The sequence below is a fragment of the Mesitornis unicolor genome, unplaced genomic scaffold, assembly GCF_000695765.1.
Source record: "Mesitornis unicolor isolate BGI_N332 unplaced genomic scaffold, ASM69576v1 scaffold28046, whole genome shotgun sequence".
NCBI classification, from domain to species: domain Eukaryota; kingdom Metazoa; phylum Chordata; class Aves; order Mesitornithiformes; family Mesitornithidae; genus Mesitornis; species Mesitornis unicolor.
The window spans coordinates 1-15,980 of record NW_010190737.1 but is presented as its reverse complement, the minus strand read 5'-3'; the positions used below and the strand labels follow the sequence as shown (position 1 = coordinate 15,980).

General features: G+C 50.7%; 2 protein-coding genes across 2 annotated transcripts; one reads left to right on the top strand and one right to left on the bottom strand.

The window, feature by feature from the left end:
* The first annotated feature begins 278 nt into the window (after nt 1-278).
* CCDC78 (coiled-coil domain containing 78) lies at nt 279-13,045 on the top strand. Its single transcript, XM_010186508.1, is given in 15 exon segments — nt 279-311; nt 584-712; nt 913-999; nt 1,273-1,452; nt 4,531-4,640; nt 4,642-4,690; nt 4,774-4,824; nt 5,360-5,448; nt 6,045-6,123; nt 6,555-6,680; nt 7,729-7,940; nt 8,567-8,753; nt 11,137-11,199; nt 12,251-12,351; nt 12,919-13,045. Coding segments are annotated over 15 exon segments (1,623 nt in total).
* Nucleotides 13,046-14,013: 968 nt separating this feature from the next.
* LOC104534002 (protein FAM173A-like) lies at nt 14,014-15,976 on the bottom strand (the record flags this gene model as incomplete). The annotated part of the gene is made up of 4 exons (XM_010186507.1): nt 14,014-14,202; nt 14,791-14,841; nt 15,397-15,537; nt 15,908-15,976. Coding segments are annotated over 4 exons (450 nt in total), but the record flags the coding sequence as incomplete, so codon positions are not given.
* Nucleotides 15,977-15,980: the final 4 nt, after the last annotated feature.

Below are 15,980 nucleotides of genomic sequence, written 5' to 3'. Positions count from 1 at the left end.
GCTTCACTGAGGGTGTCTGCTAAGCTGCTCATTTCAGGATCTGCTGTGTGCTGTCTTTGGAATATGGAAACCTCCTGAGAAGTGTAATTTCTTTTAATGAGTTGGCTGTAGTGGCTCCACCTTAAAATCAGGGCGGACGCTGCACCTGCTAGTAACCAAAGTTGTTAGCAACATTGCTTGTGCCCTGCCTTAAGGGAAAAGTTGCTGCCACAGAGATCCTTAGATCCTTCCTTTGCTCTTCAAACTGACACCGTGCAAAGATCCTGGCCTCTGAGTGCATGGATTTTGGAAGTGTTGCAGAGAACAAAAACGTAAGTACTCTGACAGAACATGTGCAGCACCTTGCTAATGAAAATGTAAGTGTGAAGTTCTGCAGCTGCTTCCTGGGTTGTGGAACCAGTGCTCTGCAAATGAAATCCTAATTCAGGAAGGGAAATTGTAGCTGAAAATCCCTATCTGTTCAAGCTCTGAAAAGGTAGATATGCTGTGTTCTTCCCTTTCACCAGCACTGCAATGGGAGAAGGGCATGGGGGAGAGGAGGCCTCTGCTGTATGGCACAGCTGCTGGAGCCATGTGTCTCTAGGTGCAGCTGCAGGAGAAGAATGAGAGGCTGAAGCAGCTCGGAGACCCACAGGAGAGGACGTGGAAGCTGGCTGGCTCCAAAACAGATCTGTCAGCCAGAATGGCCTTCAGTGAAGAGGAAAAACTGAAGGTAAACCAAATACTTAAGGAGTTGGAGAGAACTGAGCTGTGAGGCCAGTAGACCTGCAGTGGAAAATTTGGTGGGAATTGTTAGGACCTCTTTCCAGGTGTGTGTGTGTTGTGCTCACATTCCCCAGTGCAACCTGTTGAAACAGTATGTTGGCCTCAGAATCAGTCTGTGGCCGTTATCATGTCCTTTCTCCCTCCTAGATTTCCAAAGACCTCGTTGATCTCCAGATTGAGACAAACAAACTGAAGGAGCAGTATGAGACGGAGAACTTTGAACTGAAAAATATGGTATCTAAAAGTTTTAAGTAGCCAGTTGCAGCTCTGCCAATACCTTATCCAGAACTGCAGTTCATTACACATCCATCTTTGCTTTGCTTGGTGTACTCTCTTGGCTTTAGCTAGAGCAATTAATCCCACCTTAACACCCCAGATACCATGAAACTTGTGTGAAACTCATCTCTCTTTAAGTCATAGCATGCCAGAACCTATTTGGCCAAAATAAAACCCTGTGATTGCTGCTGGCCTCTGCCACAGTCTAATTCTACTGCCTGCCCTCTGCAGATCCTGGCCCTGGAGAACCGTGTGCTGGAGCTGGAGCTCCGCAGTGAGAAAGTCACAGGGGAGCGGGATGCCTTACAGGAACGTCTGCATGCTCTAGAGACCAGTCGGAAGGAGCTGGCAGATGAGTACATCATTTTGAAAAGCAATTACCTGGCCCTAGGTAAAGAACTGGACCAGGAGGTGAGACAGGCTGCAGTGTTCACTCTGGTGTTCTCAACTCCATCTCCCAATTACCTGATGTACAGCCAGCTTGGTTGACTTTGGGTTACGTACCCACCTCACAGCTTAGGTCCAGTAGAGTTTGGCAGCTGTGAGACAGTGTAGCTTGAGCATGGTTTTGTTTTCTGGGCCCAGGGGTTTTATATAACACGGTCACCTTCTTGCAGGGCATGCAGAACCTGCTCTGCTCAGGGGGACAGTGCTGAGCCCCCACTGACCTGTGTGCTTCTGGACACCCCGCTATCAGGGTGTTTCTCTTTTCATGCCAGTCACTAGCAGTAAGAAGGAGGTCACTGTGGGGCTGGTCTCCGTCCATGTTGCAGGTCCCTCTTGACTGCCAGTGCGCTTTGTTTCCCTTTTTTCTGCATGGCTTGCACAGGCTGCACGTGAACTGCTTGTAGTCACTCTCATTTCGTAAGGCGGCAGGAAGAGACCTGGAAGTTTTTGAGGTCGGTGAGTTTATAAAAACACTGAATGGAAGCAAGTTCCTGATTGTTCCTTAAAATATAGCTAATTTCCTGATGACTGTTAACTTAGAGATTATTAACTAAAGTGGTTTGGACCCAGATTTGTGTACTTTGGTAAGAATAGCCCCTTCGATAGACCTTTCTCTCTTCTTTCCCTCTCCCCCTTCCCACTTTTCCTCCTTTTTGAATTGGATCGGATGACTGACATCCTCATGCCTCCCTCCCCTTGCAGATAGCTTAGCTGCTTCAGCCAAATGACCCGGTTTACTGTGATGTGAAAATGTGGGGCTGGGACCAGACATGTCCCTGTCTCTCTTTATGGTGAGCATTGGTCTGCAGATCTCTGGTAGAGAATATGAGCTCATGATCATGCTGTTGCAAATAAGTTAGTGATTGTTGTGAAGCCATCATGTGAAGTCTCCTGGAAGCTGAGAAATGGAAATTTCTTCTGAGGAGGCAAGCTCAGCTGCTTGCAGGGGTGTGAACCCACCCTGTCGTCCTGCTGGAGCACGAGGCAGAGTGTGTGCAGCTGACTGGCAGCAAAGCAACGCACTGCAGAGGCACAGTGCTGCCAGGCTGCAAAGGAATAGCTCAGCGTTCAGCAATCTTGGTTGCTTCTTGTCCCCAAGGGGGTGCAATATGTTAGTCAAAAATTGGATTTTCAAAAATTGGATAGACTCTAAATGATGAGTTTAATAGGTTGGTGGTAATAACACCCTGTTTTCACATGGATCCTGGGATTTTTCAGAGAGTGAAAGCACGTGGATTCAGTTATGTGCCTGGATTGCACCCTGAAAAGGTGGTGGAGCAGGGTCCAGAAGCCAAAGGTGAACTCCTTGGTTGTAATTCATTGGCTGAGATTTTACCCCAGTTTCTTGGCTTTGACTACCAAATATCCCTGCCCAAAGCAAAAGAGGCTCCAACTTGGCAGGCTGGGACTTGTCACGACATGGGCCTCTTGCTCATTATTTTCCCACTGTGGACTTTTCCAAAGGAAATGGGAAAAGCAGCCTGCAGTTCTGCCCCCTCCCCTTCCCTGGCGTTCTTCTAGGGAGACAATGAACCTTTTACACATTCCCAATTACAAGTGCTACTTGTGACCTTGCCAATATGTTGTCATGGCTGCTTGGCGCAGAAGCAGCTCAGCGAGCTCATTCATGGTCCCTTGTCCAGGAACAGTTAGAGCCTCTGAATTGTCGCGGTCCCCATTGTACAGCTCGATTCACACATCGCCCTGTGTCTGTCCCAGGCGAAGGAGTGCGACAGAGCTGGCCTTGCCTGTCCCTGGGGAAGTGCTTTCCAGAAGATGCCAGACACTCACTTTGTGCCTGTTTTCTAACTGGCTGTAAATTCTTCCTTTTCAAGCCTCTGACCTTTCCTCGACTCTCCATTTCCTCCTCCTCTTTTGTTCGGCAGACTTATGCCGTCTGCAGTGGCCGTACAAAGTAAGACTGTCGGAGGGAACCCAAATGGTTGCGGACTAGTTCCACTCTGGGATTTTCCATGGAGCCGGGCCAGGCTTTGGAAGCACAGGAGAGGCAGTGAAGCCCATCACGAACCTGGGACTGCCTCTGTCTTTCACTAAGCTGGTACTTTGGTGCTTGTGTGACCCCCTCTGATCAAATTGTCAGGGCTGACAGCTGCAGATGGATCAGTTTTGGTTGAAGAACAAGCAGCCCATCTCTGCATAGCTGTCAGTTTTCACAGCTGTATATCTCACCTCTTTGTCAGCTTCTTTTCTCCTCTCTTCTTTCCCTCAGCCCACCCTGTGCTATCTTTTGATAAGCTATTCTCTCCAGATGACTCAGATGACCTCTGCCTCCCATCCTCCCAATTCACTGCCTTGGTAACAATTACTCAAGCTTGTCCCTAGTCATAAACCCCATCAAAGCTTTGTTATCTACATAGAAACCCTCCCGTGAGACATGAATTCCCCCAGTATTCCTTCCAGATCACCTGTAACAGAGCCTTTCTCATTCCAGATCCTCTTTATCTTTTGGAAATGTGTCACTTCACACCAGCACTGCTTTGAAACTGGCTGCCTACACAGTGCTGTGGGCTGGCTGCTGCTGGAGGGATGCATTCAAACTAAACGGGAATGAGCTGGGTGGTGTCAGCCGAGATGGATGGAGATTTGGCCCTTCTCTTACATTACAGGGTCCAGCACCATTCAAAGCCATTGCATGGGGAAAGATGCGCCTGAAGTGGAGGGTACAGGGGTGGAGAGAGGCTGGAGGTCAGGACAGAGAGATAGTGGCAGAGCTGTGCTCAGGGATGGGCTGGCACCTGGATCTGTGCTGGAATATGAGTGTGAGATGGGCAGAGGGAGTTAGGTGACTTGTGAATAATCCTGATGCCTGGCAATGATACTTACCCTGCATTTCCATGAGAATTAGAAAATCACTGATATCTTTGGACATATGAGGGAGAACTAAAAATAGAACTGCTTTTAGGAAGGGATGTAAGTGACTGCTTTGTGTATGCACCAAAGTGGGTATGTGCTGAACAGACAGCGTGTGGAGCCAGAAAGGCAGGATTTCAGAAGCTCTTTCCTTCTTGTCTGACCTGGCAGGTCATGAAGAACGAAGAGCTCAGCCTAGAGCTGCTCAACCTGGCCAGTGCCAGAAGCACCCTTCCCCACACAGAGAGCAACCACTACCACTCCCCCCCCACAGCCAATGAATGAAAGAGTGCGAGCAATGGTGCGGCGTCGCTCAGCTCAGGAGGTGAAGGTAAGGACCTCTCTGCCCTGGAGACCTCTCCCTGGAGAGCAGGGATCTAACAGGCACCTTCTTCTGTCTCTTATTAAAACCAGCCAGAAGACATAGTTGCCTCTGAAAATGAGCAGCAAAAGCTGGAGAGAAACGTGAGTGTGTGGGGGTCTGCTGCTAGATCCTTGGGGAAGCAGAGGGGGAATTTGTTCCAACTGGCTGGCACCTCCTGGTGCTAGCTTGAATTTTGTGGATGAGCCTTGATTTATTCAATTTATTTTTTTTAAGCTGTGCCATTGGAAAATGGGACTAGAATATCTCCAGCTCTTGTGGAGGGAAAACCTGAGAACTTGAGAAAGACGGGGGTGATAAAGGACCCAAAACTGAGAGCAACGAGATGTTCCCTGCCTCCTTCCCAGCTGCAGCCCATGCGATACCAGCTTGGGCTCCACCACCAGCTCTTGGCAGACTCTGTCTTGGGGAGAGCGCACCTCCATGTACTCTGTCTCCAGAGCACACACCATTTCTAGTATGCTGTGGAGCACCCGTCATTCCCAATTAAACCTGTCCTTTCCCCAGTATGTCACTGGTCAGCTGGACTTAAGCTTAGCTGGAGGCTCTCCTTGCTTCTTCACAAATCCCTCTGCTTAGCTCAGGCCTGTCTCATCTTCCTCTTCGTTTATCCCTCAGTTGCTTGGAAACCAGGATCACATAAAAGTGGAGCTTGAAAAACTGAAGAAAACCTATGATTTGCAGCAGCAGAAGCTGGAAGAGAGAGTGTGAGTGTTTGAGGACACATCCTTCTGTTTGGCCGGGCATTTGTGGAGCTCATTGCACTTGGACTGATCCTTGGGCCCAGGAGAGCCTGCCTTTGGTGGGGTAGAGGGTAGGAAATGGTAGTTCACACTCAGAACAAGTGAGGCCTGGAAGCAAAACCTGATGTCTTCAAGGCTCTTAAGAGGGTCAGTTGTCTACTTAAAAGTCAGTGGTAGTTATCTAACCATCCAGTCTATGCACCTCTGAAAATCCATCTTCTATGACACACACAGAAAAAGTGTGATAGCCCAGACATGAACCCAGCCCTAGGCCTTACCCCCACAGCAGTTCTTCCATCGACAGGCTGGGATGGGGTCAGCCTCCCAGCAAAGGCTGCCGCAGCAGGGATGCTGAAGAAACAGACCCTCTGACTGGGGAGGACGTTTGCTTTTGGTTGTGTGAGCTCTGTGGCCTCTGGTTCACACAGAGCTGGTGGGGGGTAGCAGCTGCTGCTGAGATTTGTCATCCTGTCGTGATTTCCTTCTCAAAACTGGCTGTATTTGACCTATAGAGAAGTTTGAGAGTTTAATATAACCACTCTTTCTTTCTGTGTTCCCAGGATCACAATGGGGAAGGAGCTGCAGGAGGCTAAGAGAGCAATCGGGGATGCCCAGCACAAGCTGGTGGAGCAGTCAGCGGTAAGGGCAAGCTCCCAGCCCCTGGCACCTGGGACTGCCCCTGCTTTTTCGCTCCTCCTGGGTGCCATTCACTTCTGGAGCTAGCAGGGAGTGGATGTCTTGCACTGAGGTACTCCAACATGTTTCCCTCTCCAGGGGTGCAATGCATGTGGTAGAAGGTGCTGCTTGCCTCAGGTGCTGGGAGGAATTTTGTTCACTGATATTTAGAAAGAGTTGGCGCAATCACCCGGGATGGGGATTGCAAATGACAGAAGACATCAGGGGAATAGAGACTACAAACACTTCCAGTGGGCCCCTGTGAAAACTCAGGACCTTCCCAGCTCTAGTGAAGCTGAATATGAAATGAAGTCCCCCATCTCTTATGGGGTTTCTTAGTGCCCCTTGCTTGGCCAGAGGACAAGAGCAGCAGCAAGCGTGTGTGCTGTGCCTAGGTGCTGCTCACCTCCCAGAGCCAACTCCACGAGGTAGAGGTGGAGAACTCACGGCTGCAACTCCGGCTGAAGGAACTGAACGAGGAATATCGCTCCCGGCTTGCGCAGTACATCAAGGATGTGGCGGTGGGTACCCCCAGGGGCTGTCCTCGGCTGGGGAAGTCTCCATGCTGACTGCCTACTTCTTGCAGGTTGCTGTTGTTTCCCCTCCCTGCTGGGCTATGGGGCATGGGGAGCCATGCTTGCAGCTGGAAGGGGGCTCCATGCCCTCAGCTTGGCCTAGGGAAGGAGATGCTGGCCCCTCTCTTCGTCCAGATTTCCTGTATGGCCACACTAAAGGGTCTGTGAGCTTTTGTTGGGTCTTACTTTCTCGGTCAGATTACTTTGATTGAAAGATCCTCTTATTTACAATGGCTACTTTCCAGTTGGCTTCTAATTGCCATTGCCCTGACAACTTCCCTCGGCAGGCCAGGCGATGCCACTTCTGGCTTTGTCACTGCCTCCATGGTGACTCTGTTGCTGTACCCGCAGGGAGCTCTGCCAGCCTCTGTGGCTGTGTAATGCCAATGCCTGGGACCTGCTCTGGGAACAAGCGCTGTCAATGTAGAGTAGGGCCATCAGAGCATGGTGAGGACTGGGCACACGGCAGGCATTTCAGGCAGGTTCAGGCATGGAAACCTGATTATATTGAGCAATGAGACTGAGAAGAAATCTCTTCCCACACCCCTAGGTAGCAGTAAGCAGGTTTTGGCAAGAGTTTCTGTGCTGGGAGAAGGCTGGTACCAAATAACATGGTGTGGTGATGAATCAGGAGACTAAGTAAAGCCATTTTTACTATTAAGAATAGTTAAATTTCTAACAGAGCAATGTTGAAGTATATCTTATCTAGGAGAGAGAGCGGGGCATGGTGGAAATAGTATGACACTAGAGACGGTAACTCCCAACGCCAACTTGTGTTTCCCTAGCTGGGTCATTGACACAGTACAGGTGCCTTCTCTGTCTTGAAGTGCTGTGATGGAAGTTAATTAATCTTTCCTGCTCTTAGAAAATAGAAGATATTCCCTAATCTCTGTGCTGTTAGCACCAATATGCCTGGACCTTCTCTGTGAGAAATGGGTTACATGCCTTAGGGAACAACTTGATCACCTCAATTTCTTTCTCTGTATGTTTAAAGGACTACATGGACAGCAAATCCAGCAACGTAACGGGGCCTAGAAAAGCTCCAGCTGACCATGCTCCCATGAAACGCTTTGTGGAAAGCATGCTGAAGGATATCAGGGCTTCCTACAAGTCCCGGGAAGAGCAGCTAGCTGGGGCAGCACGTGGCTACAAGAAACGCATGAAGAACTTGGTCAAGAAGCACGAGAACCTGCTGATTGCTTACGGGTAGGGATAAGCCAGGGTCTGGGCTACCTCTTTCAGCTCATTGCTAAGGACCAAGTGGAAATGCCCCATAGCACCCAGTCCCTGGCCAAGAGGAACCCAAATGGGGATCCCAGGTGGGGCAGAGGGTCTGCAGTTTGTGTTTATCTCCCTGCTCTTGACAAGCCAGGAGCAAGGAGTCTCCAGCTACACATCAGGGTGCTCTGAACACCCTAGAGCTGCTTTGCACATACCTTTCTCCTGTGCAAAGTTTAGAGTGAGAGATTGATTCCACGTTGGATGGTGTGGAAATGCAGAGGTACCACAAATAACTCCTGCCTCCCAGCCCAAGCCTGCCATGCTCTCAGCTCTGCTCCGCAGCTCTCTCAGCAGCTTGGGCTGTGGGAAGCAGCAGAAATTCTTGTGGCATAAAAGCCACAAATAGCTCTAGGACAAGCTCCCCTCAGAAACACATCCAGAAATATCATGCATGCTGCTGGGCTCTCCCACTTATCCTGTGCAGGTGGACTGACTCTTGGTGGCCAGAAGCCAGCAGGTTCCAAAAAATGGTACCTCCAGCAGCAGCAGAAATGCTCAGTGTTGTTACCTAAGCAAAGCTACCTGGGACTAACCACTCTAGCATGTTACAGGCTCCAGCGAGATCAGATCCGGTCCCTGGGCAGCAGTGCTATGGACTGTGGCCCTGCCGAGCTCCACCTTTCCATCACAGACCCAGAGCTGCTGACAAACACAACCCAGGAGCTAAACCGGCTGCGGGAGGATAAAGCAAAACTGGAGCTGCAGCTACATGAACTGCAGAAGGTGGTGGCAGGACTGGTGGGGGGGGGAAACTGGGGGTGGTGGGACAAGCAAGCAACAGATTCAGCCCCTTTCTCAGGCATTCCTTGGGGGATTGCTGTGTCTGTGGCACAGGGAGGGGTAGTGCTTGCACACTTTCTCATTTTGGGAAAAGATGGGATGTCCAAGCAGTCCCCTTGCTGCTTCAACCCCGCTGCAGAGGGGTGAGTTAGAGTTGGAGGCTGAACAGTCTCATAGATGGGGGTCACAGACCTCTGGGAGGGCTGAGGAGCAGCAGATGTTACAGGAGAGCTGCTAGGTCAGCAGACTCACTCACTGCTGAAAGATGGAGTGAGTAAAGGAGGATAGGATGAGGTGAGTAAGGGAGGATAGGGTGAGGCTTTCTGTTCTTGAATGCCTTTGCCTCAGCTTGAATAGCTAACTGAGCAGGAGACCGCACTCAAACACACCAGTCAGCTCCATGTCCTCCCACCAGTTCTGCCTGGGCAGAGTAGTGTCTCTTGATCTGTGTGAGGTGCATTTATTTAAAAATTCAGAGGATGAGAGACCTAAACCTTAAGAATGTCCTGCACATCCTTTCCTTGCCAGGGCACTGGTGGCTGCTAGAGTGCTGGGATACGTTGTGCCACTTCAAAGTGGCAAGGACTGTGGGTGAGATTGCAATGGTGTAATGCTTACAGAAATACTGTTCTTCCTTTTTTTTTTTATTTCTTTCAGAAAAGACCAAAAGAAACCTCTGCATTTCTGCTGTCTCCTGAGCAGTAAGTGTTTCATTTCTCAGGATATTTGTAACTCTGAATTTTCCTTACTGTATGGATTGAGGAGCCTTTTCTGCTTTACTTGGAGGCAGTAATAAAGAGGGAGAAAGGGAGCTGATAGGGACTCACCCAAGAAGAAAAGCCAGCTGTCATCTCAGTGCAGCGTTTCCTGCAGCAAAATGAATTGATCATTTGGGCCTTGATCCAAGAAAGCTCTTAAGCACATGTTTGATTTCATCATGTTTTTAGTCTTGCTGATCTCTTTAGAAGCTAAAGTTAAGCACACTCCCAAGTGTTTTGGTGGATCACAACCTGAGAAAGGCAAGTGAAACACCACCAGTTTGGGATGGTCTTGTTTCTCCTCCCTCCCAACACAGAAGCTGGCCTGGAACCCTTAGGTGACCCTGTACTGATACCTCCCTGGCTCCCAGGCCCTTTATTTGCTCATTTTTTATGTGTCTCTTTCTCCTGTTCCATTATTCTGTTGAAACTCTATCAACTCTAGGTGTGAAGAGGTAGAACAAAGTGTAGGAGAAATTTGAGCTGGGATTTTTCAGCCTTTTCAAATGTGGTAGCCTAGAAAACACACCAGGTATTTCATTAACTTGATGCCAGCACTGAGTCGTCGGTCAGTGCCTGAACCACTGGGCTCCAGAGGAACGTCTTGGAGAAGAGCCTGAGCCTTAACCAGGCTCTGCAATGATAAAAAATAGTAGCAGTCCTTGAAGAGATGCAGACTCGCCACAAGAACAAGACAGACAAGTACCAGAACCTGCATTTTAGTGATGTACCTTGTGTTATGTCTTTATAGCTGCCAAGAGTCTGTACACTTCAAGCACTTGTTTTCTGTGTGCTGATGTCTCACCCACACCATTACCTTGTTCCTCTAGCTAGATACGCAAAGTCTGGTGTTACTGCAGCACTTCAGCTGTGACTTCTGCTGCTTCTCATTTTTATCAGCTGTGCAGCTTCACTGTTTATTGTTCCCTTTGCTTTTGCTCCCATGAAATCTCAGCTATGATTTCCCATGTGCCTGGGCCAGGAGGCTGCAGCCACCAGAGGGAACTCTGGCAGTCGCAGCAGAGCCTCTGGAGTACAATGCATTCCTCCCTTCATACAACCCAAATTCCCCGAGCCTCAGATGTGACCTGTATTTTGCTTATTCAGACTGGGACAGAATAGGAAGGACTTTCCCACGGCTGGGCTGCACAGACAGCTCACCTATCATGCTCGGTGACCAGAAGGGGTGGGTTTGTGCTCAGAAACATGAAAAGCGCCAGCATTTGGCATTGATCGCGCTCTATTTCCATCAAGTTCAGTCCTGCAGCGGCAGGTTAAGGACTCTTTCTGCGCAGAGTCCTCTGATGTATGAGGGTTGATGTGAACTTGGAACAAACCCAGCCTTCGCAGCAGGGAATCCCAGGTTGACAGAAAGGCTGTGACTCTCGCGCGCAGGCACAGGGATCGCACCGCATGCCCTGAAAAAGTCTGGGGCATCAAGAGAGAAAAGGTTCAGAGCGCTGAGGTTTATGGCCTGATGGACACAAGTTGTGTCTAGTCCCTGAATAGAGCTGTGTGACCTGTGGATGGGCTGGCTCTGAACATCTGTGCATGACCAAAATCTGCTTTTGTCTCCTAGACAGCTGGATGAGGAGGGCTGGGCAGAGGTCAGAAAGCAGCTCCGGGAGTTTGCACGCACCACCCAGGTAGAGGTCTGGAACAGCGCATCTGGACAAAAGCTTATCCCTTGCCCATATGCCAAAGGTGTGCTGCCCCAGCTGAGTGTTGCCCTGGGGCCGATACACTGCTCCAGGCTGCAGCGGGGAAGCTTTCCATGGGGCCTTGCTTGGCTTTGGCCTCAGCACACCAAGTGACACTAGCAGGTCCCCGGCTGACGATGTATTGAGGCTGTATTTTCCCTGCTACTGAAAGAGCAGCCCTTACAGCTGCTCATTGCTGGACTGTACTGCTCCCTCCCATGTTTCAGCACCAGCGTTTAGGTCTCTCTATAACAAACTGGGACTATACTTGAGCTGATTCAAGTCTAGTTTGAACCTGAATCACCTGCCCAGTCTGGTTCCCCTTGAGTGCAAGGATATTTGCACTGCACTCCGGAATGGGGTGGCCCAGAGCAGGGAGGAGAGCTCTCTCCATCCACACCACTGCCCTACAGCACCTACAGAACTGTGGAGATGCTCGCTGGGAGCAGGCTTGGCTGAAGTGGGGTTTGCTGTCCAGCAGCGATAGCAACAGTGGGGAGCGTTGATGCTGGGATCCTTGCCGCACTGACTGCCACACGTGGGGAAAAGGGCTTTGAAGACCAAGCAGAGGTTTGGTTTTTTGTGGTAGACAAAGCTATAGAGGTGATACCAGCCCATTTCCATGTTATGCCTTCCTCTGTCCTCAGTGGCCTAAGGTGGGCAAGAAGAAGATCTACTGCCCAAGACACTGCGAAAAACTAAATGGTTTTTAATCTAAAAGGGAAGGTCACTTCCCTTTGCAACAAACTACCGGTGGAAAAGTGTGAAAGCTGTGTCCAAGTGCCAAATCTAGCAATCGCTCTGCCAGTTGTCTGCAAAACTTTTGTGGGAGTAAATCATGGTTTGGCAGAAGCAGTTACTGCCTGTCCTGCAGGGAGCCTGGTCCCCATGCCTGTGGGTCAGGGAAGGCTGCCTGGCCTCACCTGGCAGAAGGACTGAGCATTTTCACTCCCATTTCAGAGCTCCCTCTTTTCTCCATGTTTCCTTGTCCCTCCAGGAGGATTTGGAGCAGAAGAGGAGCCAGCTGCTGACTCGGGCACTCGTGGCAGAAGAGCAGGTGTCAGAGCTGCAGGAATACATAGATAAGCATCTTGCAAGGTGAGATGGTAGCATCCCCTTCCACATGTTCTCGGTTTTGTGCTCCGAGTTTATATCCCAGGCTAATTGCCAGCGACATCGCCATGCTTGCCACGCTGTTGGCACCTGACCTCGCCGCTGCCTTCCCACAGCGCTGCTGGCACAGCCGATGTCCCGCAGCACATCCGGCTGTGTGGACAGCTGCCACCATCCCATGTTCTGCAGCAGGGGCAGCGTCTGGCTTGCCCAGTGGCACATCTCCTTCCCTGTGTGCTCTCCTCTGCATCCTTTGGAAGAAGCTAAGACAGAGGTTGCCTAAAATCTAAAATTGGCTGTGAACTTGGGTCAGACTTGCAGGCTTGTTGCTGGTACCAGTACCTGGCAGAGCCCCTTCTTTAGGAAAAGGCTGCAGTTTTGTATCTGCCAGGGCTCAGCTCTCAGTATGGCTCAGTGCCTGGGCTGGCTGGTCTGAATTAACTGACGCTGCATGTCCTTAGCACACAGCAAACACAAGGCATGGTGTATGTTTAAATGAATCTCTTGGGATGATGACTATGTGGGCAATGATGGTGCTGCTCCCCATTGCAGGTACAAGCAGGAGATCCTCCGGCTGAGGAAGCTCACTGGCAGTGAGGTGCCACGCACACTCAGTGCTGGGGCAGCTGATATTCCCTCACTGCCCAGAGCCAGAAGGACCAAAAGCCACCAACTATAGCTCTCCGTGGCTCTGAGAAGCGGTGCAATCCTAGGAAAGAGCAGGATTTAAAAGGAAGGAGATTTCTGTTGTGTGGGCTGGTCAGGGCAAGTATCCTTTGCCGGCTGAAAGCTGGGAAGCACAGCAAGGGAAACCACGTGGGTGTTCTTGGTCTCAAATTAACAGTACTAAAATGAGACGAGACAACTGTGTCTTGTCTATTCTCTGACCCCTGAGCTGTAGGAATTCTGCTGTTCCCTAAGCACATCACGCCTCAGGACATGGGGTCAGGTTCCCAGGCAGCTTTTTACGGTGGGGCAGTAGTAACAGGTTCGCATTTTTATCCTGCCATATCATTCCTCCCAGGTCAGACCTAGACTGGAGTCCAAGGGCTGACTCTGCTCCTGCCTTTGCTCCCTTCTCTGCTTCCAAGAGACAAGGCCAGGGCTAGTTCAAGGGATAAGCTGCTGTTTAATGGTGGGAAAACATTTTTTTTTCCCCTGTGGTTGAGTGGAAAAGGGAATGTTACATAAGGTGATGAGGGCCAAACTGGTCCTCCAGCAAGAGGTGAACTGGACAAACCCCTCCCTGAGCCACCTTCAAAGGGCCAGTGGAGCAAAGCCTGAGGCTGGGAGCAGCGGCTGCTCTGGCTCCAGGAGCACCCTGCGGCTCAAAGGCAAAGCAAAAGCCTCATGGAAAATATGTCAAAATGTTTATTTTGAAAAATTAAATAGTAATAAAGTAGCAAATGTACAAAAAGAGGCACTGGAGGTCTAGCTCTTAAATCCTGCAATAATTCCAGGATTTGTAGGTCTGATTTTTCCCCTCCCTTGCTTCCCCTAGACTGTCTCTCTTCAGAGGGACCAACACCCTGGGAAAAGCCTGGCCAAGCATCCCTCTTGCTGCTGTCCTGAGCTGAAGCCCAAGGGCTGGAGAGGCTCAGATCCCTGCTGCTGCTGACCCTTTCTGCCAGGCTTAACCAGCTGTTGTTAGACCAAGGTTCCCTCTGCACTGCCCTGCGCTGCTCGCCGCACCTCCTTCATGTCATAGGCCCAGACTTGCTCCAGCCCCTGCCCAAGGGTGCTGGTGGGGGTCCAAGAGGGGAAGGGGAAGCGTCCAGCCACCACCCGGGCTTCGTCAGGGAGTTCTGCAAGGAGCTTGGCGGCTAGGGGAGGCTTCTGGGGAGAGAGAGACAGCCATGACCAGGTGGCCTTAGAAACGTCATGTAATGGCAGTGCCACCATGGACCACAGGACAACTTCTTGGTATGGCTGGGGGGGCCCAAGCAGGCACCATCAACCCAAGACCCTTCCAAAATGCAGGCCTGGTACTAGCCCTGTGTATGGTTGGGACTATGAACAAGTAACAAGCTATTGGACAAGAAGAAACAGCCTCACGTTATGCCAAGGGAGGGTTAGATTCAATATTAGGAAAAAATTCTTCACTGAAAAGGTTGTCAGGCACAGGAACTGGTGGAGTCACCGTCCCTGGAAGTATTTAAAAGATGGTAGATGGGGTACTGCGGGACATAGTTTAGTGGGGATTTGGCAGTGCCAAGTTAATGGTTAGACTCTATGATCTTAAGGATCTTTTCCAACCTAAATGATTCTATAAATTTGAGCAATGCTGAGCCCCAGACTGCTCACTTGCAGTGATGCCTGGTTTTTTAAGGAGTCTTTGCCACTGTCCCATATTGTCTCTTTTGCCCAAGATAACCCTCCCTTGAGCATGCTCAGAATAAGTCAGGGTGCCAGATACAGACTTACCACGCTGGGGGCCAGGAACACGATCACATTGTAGCAATCGGAAAGATTCACCTTAAAAGAGAAGGAAAAGGAGAATGAAAGAAGCAATAGCAGGGGAGGAATGGTGTGGAGGGGCCATTCAAGTGCCCAAACCCTTTGCAGGAGATCTTCTGGACCTTGGAGGAAGCAAAGACACCCCACAACGTGTGGGATGGGATGTGTTAGTGTGACCAGGAGCTGGGTGTGAAAGCAGCACCTCTTGCAAAACACCTGCCTCCACCATCATCCCAGAACCATGATCCCTTCTGGGTTTTCTCCGGTCAGGCTGTGGGTACCTGACACCAGCTGTAGCAGCACATCACTGAAGGCCACCATGTGTCAGCAGCACCTCAGACCTCTTCTTAAAGCTGCTCTGAGAAGAAGCACTGCTGCCTGCAAAACCAGCACCCCAGGCTGCCATTTCCCTGGAAAAGAGGATGTTTTTTGCACCTCCTGAGAGCAGCGTGGGTCAGGGAAGGAGCAAACAATCACCAGCAAAGCTTGGCTGGAGAAGATGCAGACCAAGCCCTGGCCCTGTCCCAGCTCTGGCCAGCGCTGAATACAGCCAGACCCTCAGGACGCTGTTACCTTCCACAGATCTTTCTTCAGGAAGGAAACCTTCCCATGGTACCCAGCCTTCCAGGCCCGGTAGTTGGAGAGACAGAGCAGCCAGGGGTTGAGCTCATAGCCAACAGCTGGTCTGAAACCTTGCTTGTAAGCCTCTACCACCTGGAAAGAGAGAGGTGCAACTAAAATGAACCTGAGTGTTGAGTTTGGGGGACAAGTCTGGGGGTAGGGGCTGTTGCCCAGCTTCACGCGCTCCCTCCTGCTGACTTGGACAAGGTAACCTCAGTCCACAGCACTTTCTTGATGCAACGGCTCTTTCCTTCTAGAGTGGTCATTCCCACTCTGCTCACTGCATGGGAAGTCTTCTAGGACCACCTAGGATGGTCCAGGACCATCTCCAGGAGAATCATCTAGACCCACAGCCAGGAGTGGGGGGCAGCAGGCAGGTAGGGGGCTTCCTGTCACCCTCCCTGCCCCTTGCCCATCCTGGGCCACTCTCAAGGCCCCCCAGCACCCCCATGCCCGCCCTTACAAGCCGTCCGTCTCCAGATCCCAGGTCCACAGTCTTCCCCGAGCGTCCCTGCAGCAGTGCCAGGGCGTTTGCC